General features: G+C 35.6%; 1 protein-coding gene across 2 annotated transcripts in view; it reads left to right on the top strand.

Moving 5' to 3' along the window:
- Positions 1–319: 319 nt before the first annotated feature.
- Positions 320–13,895, top strand: part of slc2a15a (solute carrier family 2 member 15a) — a 13,655-nt gene continuing 79 nt past the window's right edge. Inside the window, exons 1-12 of one of the 2 annotated variants that reach the window (XM_059566186.1) lie at positions 320–512; positions 1,439–1,537; positions 3,046–3,206; positions 4,383–4,507; positions 4,598–4,743; positions 4,869–5,001; positions 5,593–5,780; positions 8,976–9,086; positions 9,866–9,967; positions 10,114–10,189; positions 11,819–11,946; positions 12,107–13,895. The exon at positions 12,107–13,895 is cut by the window's right edge and continues 75 nt beyond it. In XM_059566186.1, coding sequence (XP_059422169.1) covers positions 468–512; positions 1,439–1,537; positions 3,046–3,206; positions 4,383–4,507; positions 4,598–4,743; positions 4,869–5,001; positions 5,593–5,780; positions 8,976–9,086; positions 9,866–9,967; positions 10,114–10,189; positions 11,819–11,946; positions 12,107–12,361 — 1,569 coding nt within the window. In that variant the 5' untranslated portion in view covers positions 320–467 and the 3' untranslated portion in view covers positions 12,362–13,895. Of the gene's footprint in view, positions 513–1,438; positions 1,538–3,045; positions 3,207–4,382; positions 4,508–4,597; positions 4,744–4,868; positions 5,002–5,592; positions 5,781–8,975; positions 9,087–9,865; positions 9,968–10,113; positions 10,190–11,818; positions 11,947–12,106 lie in introns of those variants that run through there. The other variant, XM_059566187.1, reaches the window with a different exon arrangement.

Genomic DNA, 13,895 nt, shown 5'->3' with positions numbered 1-13,895 from the left:
AATGTATTCATTCATTCTATCGCGATTGATACGCCAAACCGTTTATGAATATCTCCTTTTTTGCTCTCTGTGCTGTCTTTTAGGATTACTCACTATTGGCTTCTCCGTAGTCCCCTCATTCTAGCGACCGCAGACTTTGCAAATTCACTTAGATAATTGATTTCAGCAGGGATCACGTTGGGACTATCATGTGATTGTACACGCTTGGTCTTGTTAAGAAACGCGAGCCTCGGTCGGAAGTGCAGTGCGAGCAGCGCGAGGTTTGATGAGATGAGAGGCCGCTTGGCTGTCAATCATACGATACGTTGGCTGTCAATCTACTATGACCACGCCCTCATGACCGCTATGACCACACCCTCACCTCCAAGATGAAGTCGGCAGCACAGAAAGACGGCCAGTAGAAACTAACTAACTAAACTTAACTCATATTTATCTCAAGAAGTCTTGTAGCCTAAAATAACTTGAATATGGCCGAAGAAGTGTTAATTCTTAGTCCAGGCAAAATAACATCGGTAAGTAGACAAATTTTACATTATTTAAATGATGTGTCACTTTGTTACTAATCTGCGTTTGTTTTGTTACTTATTTGCTTCGTTCTAATTTCGTTCTTATCGTTATCTTAACCCGTATTATTGATTGCCATCTAATGATCTTCAGTAGTAGTTAGTTTAAAAATGATCACTCAAATGATAGCTACTTTATTAAAGTTTAATTTTAGTACGCTGTTGAATCTTGGTTGATGAAGGGTGTGTAATAACAGGTTTCAAACGGTATTGTAATATCAGTAATATTTAGTAATCCAATATTCAATGTCACATTTTTCTTTTGTACGAAATGGTGTGTAGAAAAAAAAAGAAGAAAGAAAAGGCATTAAGTTAATGTCACAAGACATTTTCTCAGCAAATTCCCTCACGTGTAGGACTACACATAAGCAACTGTATCTGACCACTTAGTGGGACAAATTAAGTTTTCCACTCATGATCTGAAGTGTAACGACCACTGAAGTCACACCATGAGAAAGCTGTTCTCTCCAATAGAATAGAATAGAATAGAATAGAATGTTTATAAAATGTATAAAAGAAATCTATTTGTTCGTAAGACTAAATATATTTATTTATGGATGTATTTTCATGTGTGTCTAATGCGATTTAAATACATATAGTCCAACTCATATTAATGGACATACAAATGTAAAACTATTGTTTATGTACTAAGCACTGTTTATCTATATTTTTATAAAATGTATGTTTCTGTTTAATTTCTGAATGTGTTCTTTTGAAACACTATAAATTTTATTTTTTGGCATAAGGGCTCTTGCATGTGGGGCTCATAGTTTCAGCCACAGCATTTTAAAGAAAAAAAAAATGTACCACTTTAAGAAAAAATAAGGAAAAATACAGCTTACATGCCATAAATATGTTTGTGTTTTTTTTTATAGCATCTTACCTCATCTCTGCTGGCAGTGGCTTTCCTTACCTCCTTTGGTAGCTCAATGCTGTATGGGTACAACTTAGCTGTAGTCAACTCTCCTGCTGGGGTAAGAGCTCGATCAGTACCTCAATTGCCAAAACTGCTCATCAAAAGATGTAATCAGTTAATAACATAGCCAACATAGTTCCATTCAACACAAAGTTTCTTAAAGTGGCTTCCAATATAGAGATGCACGTCAGGCTCGAGGTTGAAATAAACACAGTGGCTTAAACAGAGGCTCTCCTGAAGCAAGATCTCAGGGAATGTTGCTTTTACATGATTCTGTGCATTCTATACATTCTTGTTGTAAAAGTGTGATTTCTACAAGGAATTCTGGAATAATTTAAATATTAATATAAATGTTATATTTTTTGTCATTTGCTTTTAGTATTTATATATTAGATTTAAATATATCATGAATAAATACAATTTTAAGATATAGATATCAATATGGGACAAAAAGAGAAAGTTATCTTTAGACTTTCTCCAGAAACTTGAAGAAACAAAGTGTTGAAGCCTTATTTTCATTTTTTGTAGATGAGTCAGTTCAATGTTATTTGTTCATCTTGGCTTGTCAGGCATTTTGTGCTGCAGTGGTTGCCTCTAGCAGCTCTTCATGTATATAAGTAGAGACCTATTTGCCCTGCCCCATTAGCCTGTTAATGACGAAAATATTTAAATTTTCCTGTCTGGTCTCCTGACTGGCTGTTATATACCCTACTTAAGTGGCTTTGTTTTGTTCTGTTTTTCTTGGAACATGATGTGCTAATGAAGAGAATTCAAACATAGAAATCCAAAAATCACAACTGGAAATCGTTGCTTGGTGTTTTATTTTTTATTTTTATTTATTTGTTTATTATTTTTGAAGCAGAAGCTCAATCGATGTTATCAATAATCCACTTTTTTCCTAAACTCAGTTTTAGTTGAGTTGAATCTATTGTTGAGTAAACTGAAAGACTATGTTAAGTTTTCCCAAGTCTGTTAAATTATACCGCACTGTTCCAACTTTAAAGCTAGAATAGAAAAGGTATGTAAACTGATTCAATTAGACTGTGACCTTAAAGCACTGGCAACAGATAGAGTTGCATAAAAAGAGAGAGAGGAGAGCTTGTCACGAGACAGAGGCATTTAAGTCCATGCTGAGGTGTGTGTCACTGAATAGAAGCTTTGAGATTTGAAATATGAAGAAAAAGGAATTTGAAGACATTGGGAATGCCTGTTAATGATGTCTTTCCTTATGCATTTCTTGAGTCTCACAGTTTTAAAGAATAGTTCACCCACTAATAAATTCACCCTCATGTTGTTCCTGACTTTTATGCTTAGGGTGATAAAGTTGGGACATGTGAGAAGTAGTCATATAGACTACTTATATCATATTTTTATACAGATTTTTTTTATTATTATTTTGTAGCCTTGCAGTCCCGTTTTATTTAAATAATAATGAATGGAAATAAATGAAAAAGCACAAGATGTCCTTTGACTGAAAAATCATGGAGCAAGAGTAAATGCTAACAGTTTTTTGGGTGAACTTTTCACTTAAATTTTCTCTCTGTCTGTTCGTCTCCCTCTCACTAGTACATTAAAGACTTCTATAACCGCACAGTGGTAAGTCGCAATGGAACTGGATTAAACGAGGAGGCCCTGACGCTCATGTATTCACTCACCGTTTCTGTGTTTGCGATTGGAGGCCTGATGGGCTCTTTGATGGTGGGCACTCTGGTCACCAAATTTGGAAGGTAAGTCAAGAGGAAACCCATAACATCTGGCATGGTGTGGTCACTCTGCCAGGAAATCCTGTGTAAGTGTCAAGGCCATCGAGGTAGATTCTTCCTCATCTGTCACCTCACCTGACCTCTCTGACCACACTGAATGACTTTGCCTTTGCCTTGTAAATGGCCTTGTTTGCACTCTGAAAAGAGGACACACTTAGTTAGTTTCAGACATCTTTGTTGGTGATTAGTTCAACCAAAAATAAAAATGCTATAATTTATTAACCCCCATGTGGTTCCAAAACTGTATGAATTTTTTTCTTCCATGTAACACTAAAGAATAATTTTTTAATAGTGTACTGGTCGTGTTCTTTACATACAGTTACTGTGTACAGAGAATAGAGCTTTTCAAGCCTCAAAAACAAGGCAAAAGATCAGCAAAAGTGTCAAAAACGTGATCTGTGTGATGGATGAATCTGTGTGATATGGATCACTTTTATAATACTTTACTGATGTTTTGTGTCTTTTTTTGTAGCTTTAAAGCTCATGTCTGCAATATTTGTAATTACATGGAAAAGAGCAAGTACATTTTTTAATTCTTCCTTTAAAAAGAGAAGTCATACCAATTTGGAACAACATGAGGATGTGTAAGTAACAAGCTTGAATTTTTAGAAGGAAAAAAACATTTAATAATGAAATTGCCAAAATACTAATTTTTATAGCTGTGATAACATAGTTGTATAGTGACAAAACTGTTTACTTAACCACTGTGCATTTCCTAACTTAGTACCTTAAACTTCTGTTTTGTACTCTCCAAGGACTCTAGAAGTACACTTGTATAGTCTGTTCTGAGTGTCTATGAGTACCGCCACAAGATTTGACTGCAGACATTTAAATGCAAATGAAAGACGATGATTCATGACCCTATTTATTGTTCTAATCAATTTCAGTCCAGCAAAATGTTTTATAGCAGTAAGGTGATCATAACGCAGAACACTGTGCAGCCATCTGTAAATCAGGGGGAAAGTTTACAACTTGATAAAACTAATCAAAGAATGCAGCTATTTCACCCAGCAGCACTGTCATGGAACATCAGTTATCTGGTTTTGATAGTTAAACACCCAGGTGGCCGGCTATCAAGCATGACTGTCCTAGCTTAATGAGCAGTGCCAGGGCAGAACTTCACAGTGTTTGCTTTTGCAGGAAAGGAACACTGGTCAACTCCACTGTACTGGTGTTCTTGGCAGGATCACTCATGGGGTTCAGCAGGATCTGCGCTTCACCCGAAATGGTCATCTTTGGTCGTTTTATAACAGGAATACATTCAGGTATGTCCCAGCTGAAAAATAAGCAGGTATAGCAAAATAAGGCTTGATGTGAATAGACTCTGACATGCTTTGCTCATCTCCAACTTCCAGGTATCTCTCTCAGCGTGGTGCCAATGTACCTGGGAGAGATCGCTCCTAAAAATCTGAGAGGCTTCCTAGGGCTCATGCCTAGCATTTTCATTTGTGCTGGGGTTTTCTTAGCTCAAGTCTTGGGCCTGCATGAACTTTTAGGAAAGGTACACCAGGGAACCTAAGATCAGTGAACAATTTAACATCTTACAGTTACATTGCAAGTCTATATTCATAATAATTATGTAATAGTTCAGTACTCTGTTTTAACTTGTGCTGTTTTGTTTGACAGGAAGAGCACTGGCCCCTGTTTCTCTCTCTTGTGGTTGTCCCCACCTTTATCCAGCTGATGCTCTTACCGTGGTTTCCAGAAAGCCCACGCTACCTGTTGATTGAGAAGCACAATGTTCATGCCACTATCACTGGTGAGAGAAATGCTTTTGATTTTGATTGTAGCCATTTTTCTAGAACCATCAAAACATCAAATCTACCCTGTTTTTTTTTTTATTATATAAATACTACAGTATATGTTATAGATCATCTTATCGTCTTAATTATCAGTAAACATTTTTGTAAACATCCTTAAAAAGAATAAAAGAATTGTCAGAAATCTGAAAAAAATGCTGATAATATACTAATAAATAATAATTTTGCTTTAAAGTAAAAAAAAAAATAAAAAATTAATTGGATAAAATAAACATAAATCAGCATATTCTCTGATAGGCTTTTATCTTGTAACGTTTTCCTTCTGAAGTAAATGTAAGTTTATAAATAATAAAAAATAAAAAAATTTACTAGAATTTTTTACTAGAAAACCAAATAAAGGTGATTGTTTTTAAAAGCATTATTTTTAAGTAAGTATTTTTTCTTTTAGTTAGTTCATGGGTCATCTTGAGGGGATTGTATTGGTGGGATATTGCAAAGTGATAGGCAGCTCATACTGAAAACTTTATCAGCTGGCTTCTGATATAGATGAACATTCAAGCCAACAGTTTATGTTGTTTTTGTTGGTGCAGCCTTGAAATGGTACAGAGCCAAATGTAACATCCAGGCAGAGATCGAGGAGATGCAGGAGGAGCAACGCTCGCTGTCCTCCGTGGAGACCGTGTCTGTCTGGCAGCTGATACTGGATCACACTGTTCGCTGGCAGGTCCTGTCCGTGGTGGTCATCAACATCGGTATGCAGCTGTCTGGCATCGATGCGGTAAGATCAACATCCTGGTTAACATATAGAGCTGACTACACTGCATGATTTGAGTTTTGAGTCCTTTGTAATAGAAAGGTCAGTGGTGTAGTGGAGGGTATACGCAAGTATACCCACTTCTTTATCAATTGGATTTATTCCCTAAAAACACCCAGTAAACGCTTTGTCCTGTATTTTATATAAGGCCAACAAGCTGAATCAACAAATAAGTATTTTGCACCGTTTATAATCCTAATAGCAATTACAATTAAATTAATTTCATAAGAAGTTAGAGAAGCTCATCTTGGTGTCTTTGTTTCCATGGCGACGTGAGCGCGGTTTAAAACTTTGAGCTCATGTCTGACCTTTGAACAAGACTCTCCAGATGTAGGGCTGAACGGGAAAGTTATCCATGTGTCTGTTAGAGCTTGATAGACATAATACTTATATTTTTAGACATTATTAGACAGATTAATTAATACATTATAATTAATGTTACCCTATTTATTAATTTATATTAATCCTATACATAATAAATAACAATATATGTCATATACAATTTGACATTGTAAAAAGTAAAAAAAACAAAAAAAAACGAAATTATTAAGGTTTAATGTAGTCCTAATTTAAGCAAATCGTAAATGTGTGTCCCTTAGTTTGGCTCGCTGAAGGTGGCAACCCTAGGTCAAACAGTAAATTCAAAACCGCTCTAATACAGAGAAAACCCAACCAGTTTCATCAGAGATTGTGGAAAGTGAAGTCTAGATGACGGTAAATTATTTTCAGTGTTATACTGGATGGTGACTGAAGGTGTTTTAGATTATGCGCTGGTTTAGTTATTCTGAATGGATCCGTATAGTAGCATGTACAGTAAGATCAACACAGCAGGTTTAGTGGTCTTTTGGCATCTTCTTGTGGTCCTGTTGCTTGACTGGTGCTTATTTATATTAAAAAGGACATGGTGATGGGGGAATACATTCTGGATAAAAATATTTTTTTGTTGTTGTTTTTAAATAGAGATCATGATTCTCCTACGAACAGACAGCTAAACAAAATAGCATGTAATGTACTAAAGGTTCTGGCAAAATGTTAATTGGTGCATTAATAATTGCAAAATCTGCACCTCTTCTGTGGCTAATTTTAATTTCATAATGATCCTTACTCCTGGAAGTCAAGCAGCAGAAGTTAAATGACAATATGCAAATACTGCTGGCCCATTTCGGGGTGAACTAAATATAGAAAGACTAGTTTAACATGTAACTGTTTATAAAACATGGTGTTCATCTTTTGCTGGGTTTCTTTAAAAAAATAAAAATTGGGCCATAAATTGCCAGTATACCCACTTCTCCAGGCACCACTACACCACTGGGAAAGGTAATGACATGAACATCTGGATCTGGGCATGACAAGTATTTAGCCTCTAAAGCCTCACAAGATTTCTTCCAACATCAAATAAACAGCAGGTAAACAGAGTGGTTTCAACCTGCACAGTAGAGCTGTGGCTATGCACCTGAATTTAAAGTGGCTCTCATTACTTTATTCTTCAGGAATAGTTTAATTTTAACTTCAGCTTAATTATTCAGATGATTAAGAGCACGGAGGACAGACACCTCACTTTTTATCCATCAGAGCTTAACCAATAACAATCTTTTTTTAAGTGTTTATGCCGTTTAATTTGCACAGCCCTGCTATAGTGATAAATAAAGGCTATTATTCAAGCAAATTAGATGTATTTTTTATAGTTAACATCGTTAAGATGGTGATTAAAGTGATTTGGCAGATCTTTTTTGATCTATAAACACTTCCTTTAATTAGCTTATGATTCCAGAGAAAAATATATATTTTTTTCCCAAATAGTAGTCTGCTGGTACTGGTAGTGTTTCAGTTAGACCTGTCAGCTGACACCATTCCTTTATACTTGCCACTGCAGTGCTCTTTAATGGCATCTATATTATGATCACAATCAGGGTTATGAATAAGAATTCTTATGCATTTCCACAAAAACACACTGTGCTATTAAATAGATTCTCAGAAATGAATTCTGCAAAGGTTTCTAGCATCATATTAAAAGGTTTTACCACTATAACACACTGTGTATATTATTATTTTTTCTTTCTATAGGAATGTCTTATATAAATTGCATTGTTCTGAAATGTTGTTTGGATGGCAGACTAATTCTTCATGTAATAATGAGGATAAAGACCAATAGAGAGCTCATTACCAGGCCCACACGGAATCTGTGTGCCCAGAGCTCAGCAGAATTCAAACAGCCATCATTCGCAAACTTCTGCATATTCCCCACTCCTTGCTTGATGATCATTTAATCATTCATTTGATGTTGGCTAGCAGTGCAGTACTCTCAGCTCTGTTTACCACATTACATTCTGCAGAAGCCCACAGATTATGCCACAAAATGAAGAAAAGAGGCTTCAGATTTCATCTGGAGTTTGTCAAATTGCAATTTCTATTTCTGTCATGTCTTTCCCCCATCTGATTTCCACGACCAACTACAAAACAATAAATAAAAGCCATTATCTCAGTGGTGATTCCTCAATTTAATTCATTTACAGTCATTGACATTCATTCAACTGATTCTGAAACGAAACAAAACTGAGCCTCTCATTTTAGATTTGAGACCTGAACATGATGTTTGTCACTTACTTTACTCAGTCTGTAAAGAGATTGTTATAAAATAAAATTGTTTACTCACTAGATAACCATTTCACAGCATTTCCTTACAGCCTCATCAGGCTACAAACCAGCCTTAACCTTAGCCTTAATTTCCCAAATCGTAAATACATCTTGTCAAAGTACGTGAGCTGCTGATGTCAAATCCAAGTAGGACTCTTCATGTTTGCCCTGTGGGGTTTCGATATCAAATTTGAATATTAAATGACATTGACTGTTGGGCCCTTAGGTGGCAGGTGACCCTGTGAGCGTCTGTGTGTGTGTATTCGGTGTAAATGCGACTGACAGGTGGTGAGTCTTGGCTGACTTCAGCATAAGCAGCAGGAGAGAGGCAGGCCGTGTGTGTCCTCTACAGTCCCAGCAGCTCTCAAACCGTCTGTGTTCCCTCTGATTACCCCCCTGCCTAACCTCACACACAGCCCTCTAGCTCTCAAATTGAATCTGAAGTGTTGTACACCGTAACCACTCATAGTCACGATATGCCACCTGTACAAGTCAAAATCACTATCCTTTCGCTCTTCACCCCAGATCTGGTTTTACACCAACGACATCTTTGAGAACGCCGGAATCCCGACCCCTGAGATCCAGTACACGACTGTAGGAACTGGAGCTATAGAGATCATTGCAGGCCTCATAGGGGTGAGTTTTCATATTCCAATGACGCTTCCAATGTGAAAACTGTCTGTTTCAATTATTGATAGTGGTAAAAGGCTATCTGACAGGGTTATATAGTGACTCGAAATAGTTTATTAGACATCACTTGGTCTATTACTTCACTAGAGTTGCTGCATTTGAAAAAGAACGTCTCTTCATATCTCAATCATTTTCATTTAGCTTTTCCCTCAATCTTTCCAAGCTTACGTTGTGTATTTTTCTGCTGTGACAGACATAAAAATCACTGTATAAGATGAGTGTTAGAGAGACTGATGTGTCTTGTTTTTGCCACCTCCTTTCTTGGGTCACATCTCAGAGCTGTAATGAAGGCCAGATACAGTCTCTCTCTCTCCCAGTTGCGTCGCTTAGCCGGGATTTAGTGATGCCCCAGCAGCAACCGGAGAGAAAGAGGCACGCTGTTAGTCAGAAGAACTCATTGCTGTCAGTGTCAATTGGCCCTCACTCGGGAGGCGAATGGCACACGAGAGGAAGGGTAGAGATTGGTTATAAAATTACAGCTATTCATTCTTATGTCAGCTTCACCCGCCTTTAAGTCAACAGTGCACAGCTTTAGCACTCAATTTCAGCAGCACTTAATGAAAAAACAAGGTTCCACTTTATGTTTCTGCGACATTTGCTTTCAAAAAAGCACCAAAAAGTCTTCCTCTCAAGACAGTGGTTACTAATTAATCCGATCAAGACAAAAAGGAAGCGCCTGTTGTGAACATTCGCATTTCATGTCTCTTGTTTTTTTTTTTATTCAGTGTTTCACCATTGAGCGTCTCGGGCGAAGGCCATTGATAATTGGAGGCTTTGGTGTTATGGGAATGTGTTGTGCTGGGATAACACTGTCTCTCATTCTTCAAGTAAGTGAAGTATTGTTAATAAAGTAGAAAAATACTTAAAATCAAACTTGTATTCACTGCCAATTGAAATAACTGTTGGCAAAACTGATATAGTGATAAAGTGATATAACACTTTTTTTCACCTTTTGCTACTATCATATTTTCAGATACATGTGCCTTTTATGAAATATGTGAGTGTGGGGTGTGTGGTTGGGATCATTGCTGGGTTCTGCATCGGGCCGGGTGAGTTCATTGTGTCTGTCTTTCTCTTTCTTCTTATCTTAATCTATTTATTAAAGTGATCTACATAGCTGCATCATTTTCAGTCATGTTCAGGCACATTCAGTAGAGCACTGCTTCAATCGGATGAGTAGTTGTCTGCTCTTTGACCCTGAAGTCCCAGATGACGCCTTCAAATAGTAAAATAGCGACACCTGGGGGTAGAATTTTGGAAAAACAAACCCAACTGCAGTTCATTGTAAACCTCTGTATTTATTTGAGCACTAGGTTTTTTACATATATGAATTTATTTTACATACATATTATATTTTGTCTATATTTAGTATATTCATAATTTATTTGTTCAGGATAATTTAAAGACGCTCAAACTTTCAGATATAAGTATCTATAACATGTAATGTTATATAATGTTTATTATTTTTATAATTTATACAATTTCAAATTTATTTACTAAAAAATAACTAACTTTCACAGTTTATTAAGATTAATTCTCTATATCCTTATCTATGCTTACCAAGCATGATTATTCCAAATAATAATTTATTTAATAAATATTTTTTTTATTTATATCTCATTTATTTCAAAAACAACATTATCTTACATATTACATAACAATTTAACCATTTTTTATGTGAGTACACAGAAACTACATTGCACTAAGACAAATTGATGAGATGATTAGTTTACACAAAAAATAGAATGATACATATATATAACAAAATATATGAATGATGAATTATTCTAAAATATATAAGACAAGACACAGAACAGGATACAGATGCCTTGGAAATTAAATGCGTCTTGACTAAATTGCATTAAATTGATATAATGATAAATTGTGCTGTTGAACAGAAGATATTGACATTTTAAGGAGTTTCAAAGATCAAAGTATGGAAGTTAAAGTGTGTACTTCCCTCTATTAGTGCTGCATGAGCATTAGATTCATAGTTTATGCACACAATAAGAGCAGAGAGGAGTAGCTCTGCTACAGTGATGAATGAGACTACAAGTGCTTTACTGAGTTGATGCATTATCCAACCCAACTCCAAAATCTATAATTCATTCTCAGGCCCCAGTTTCAATCGGTGTAATTACGTCTTTAATTAGGATTTTTTATGGCTCATTGTTCATAAACAATGATGAATATGGCTTTTTAAGACAAAATCCTGCATGAACAATGAATTACAAGCAGAGTTCCTTATCAATTTAACTGCAGCACGCCTCCTGCTGCAATTATCACGCACAAATAATGAAGCCATCGCTTGGCTTGTTCATGAATTCATTACATTTGAAATAACACCTTGTGCCTCCTTATTTTTCACTTGTAACCAAAAGGGATTAGAACTTAAGCAGTGGAACAATCTCTGCTTCCTGCATATTGAGATAATGAGCTCTTCATAAAGCTAGTTTATTATCCTCCCTCCAAGAACTGTTGCACTACAGAAGAGCAGTGCATACATGCATGTGCATAAAATGCATTCATAATATGCACTCATTTGAGTTTTATAGGCTAAAAAAAATATAACCGCTCTAGGTTTCCCAGCACTTTTTCTGAGTAGGTAGGCGATTAAATATGAAAAATATAAATGACGTCACAATATATCATTAGTACGGATGTGTCTGTTTTTTTAGCGGGTGTTCCATTCCTGATCACAGCTGAGCTTTTCAAGCAATCCCATCGTCCTGCCGCATACACCGTGGGAGGATCTCTTAACTGGATGTCGAACTTCACCATCGGCTTTATCTTTCCATTCCTTCAGGTATCAAATCCATTCAATGCAGCTAAAGCCAAAGATACACAGAGTATAATCGGAAAAGGGCTTTCCAGGGTTGTGGTTGCCAAAACATTAGTCAGAGTCAATCATTGTGAAATTCAATCATCTTCATGTAGTTTTAAAAAGTTGTATTTCTTTGCCACAGATGTCTGCTGGGTCATACTGCTATCTGGTGTTCTGTGCCATATGTGTGTCAGTGGCCATCTACGTGTACTTTGTTATTCCGGAAACTAAAAATAAGACATTTGTAGAGATTAGTCAGATGTTTGCTACAAAAGAGGCTGTGGAAGAGAGCCAGGCCCTCACTCACCCGGACCAGCTCAAACTGAAAAAGATGAACGGATACGGCTCACTTGAAAATGGTTCACTTGAATTCGACAGTTCTTCTTCCTGTCCTTAAACTCAGAAAAAAAGCAAAAAATGCATTTGAGGTTTAGGAAATAGATCAGTTGTCAGCCATGAATTAAGAACGGCGCAGTTAAGTGAATCTTTTGTGCGCAGTGGGCTCAGACTAACAGAAGGTCTGTTTCTTACTTAGTTTTGTGAAGCTACTTAAACACCTACAGCTCTGTGTTACTTTGTATGCAAGAATAGTGCCATATACGTCTTACCACATGTATACTGTTACTGAGAAATCACAAACTATGTTTTTTCACCATTTGTCATGTTTGTGTTATGAAAGAAATTTCTTCATGTATATAGGCCTTATACATATTTTTATCATTATGAGAGTGTATATATATATATATATATATATATATATATATATATTAGTTGCAGTGATCTCTTGCACATTATTGTGAGTGTTAAATGGCATTGGATCATTTAGTAATGCTCAGGTGCTAACTTACCACTTTATCAGAAACTTTAAAATGGGCTAAGATCAAACTTATTTTAAATATTCCTTTTCTTTTTCAGACATGAAAATATATTCACTGTTTTATATATTTCGAACACTACTACAGCTGTAAATATTTATTAGTATATATACACTACCATTTAAAAGTTTAAGGTTTTTTTTTTTTTTTTTTATAAGAATATGTTTATTCTGCAAGGATGCATTAAAGACTTTTAGGAAGTTACAAAAGATTTATATTTAAAATACTGTTCGTTTTAATGTTTCATTAATCAAGGAATGTTGAAAAATATATATTGAAAAATATTGAGACGTTTTAACATTTATAATAATAATGTTACTTGAGGGCCAAATCAAAAATGAAAATTCTGCTCTCCCATCACAGAAAAAAAATATATTATACTTTTATTTCTGATTTTATAATATTTTAAATCAAATAAATGCAGCCTTGGGAGCATTAAAGACTTCTTTCAAAACAATTTAAAAGTCTTACCAACCCAAAACTTTTGAATGGTAGAGTATTAAGGTATAGGTTTTATTCATACATAGTATTATACTGTATATTATCTAAATATTATCTGTATATGATATCTGAGTTTCTGTCTAATTTATATGAATATGTATAACTGTATTTGACCTCACATGTACTAAAAATATTTTTTGAGTATTCAAACCTTAATAACACACCAAATAAAAGTGTTTTAAATGAGCCTGTGGTAACGCATTTATTGAGAACATCAGGGTGCGGAGTGAAAAAAGCTTACAAAGCAGGATCTGAATACAGACACTGTTGGTTTCTGCCAAAGAGCGCCATTGCCAGTCAGAGAAGAGCTTCATTAACTCACTGAAGAGGCAGATTTAATGCTTAATTAAAGAGAAGAGTCTCTCACCTTTCCCTATGGATCCCAAACAGCTGTATGGCAATTTATATTCAGATACACATTTGAGACACCTTTAATATAGTGCCCTTGAAGGGTCCTGTGTTACTGCATTTAAGGTATGTATCAGATCATTGATACAGTATGTATCTGTACAGAGAGCTGTGTGCATGTGTAGTGTTGTCTTTTGTCTGTTATCC

Source organism: Carassius carassius, chromosome 14, assembly GCF_963082965.1.
Source record: "Carassius carassius chromosome 14, fCarCar2.1, whole genome shotgun sequence".
NCBI classification, from domain to species: Eukaryota; Metazoa; Chordata; class Actinopteri; order Cypriniformes; family Cyprinidae; genus Carassius; species Carassius carassius.
The sequence above is the reverse complement of the archived record's forward strand: the minus strand, read 5'-3'. Positions and strand labels throughout refer to the sequence as shown.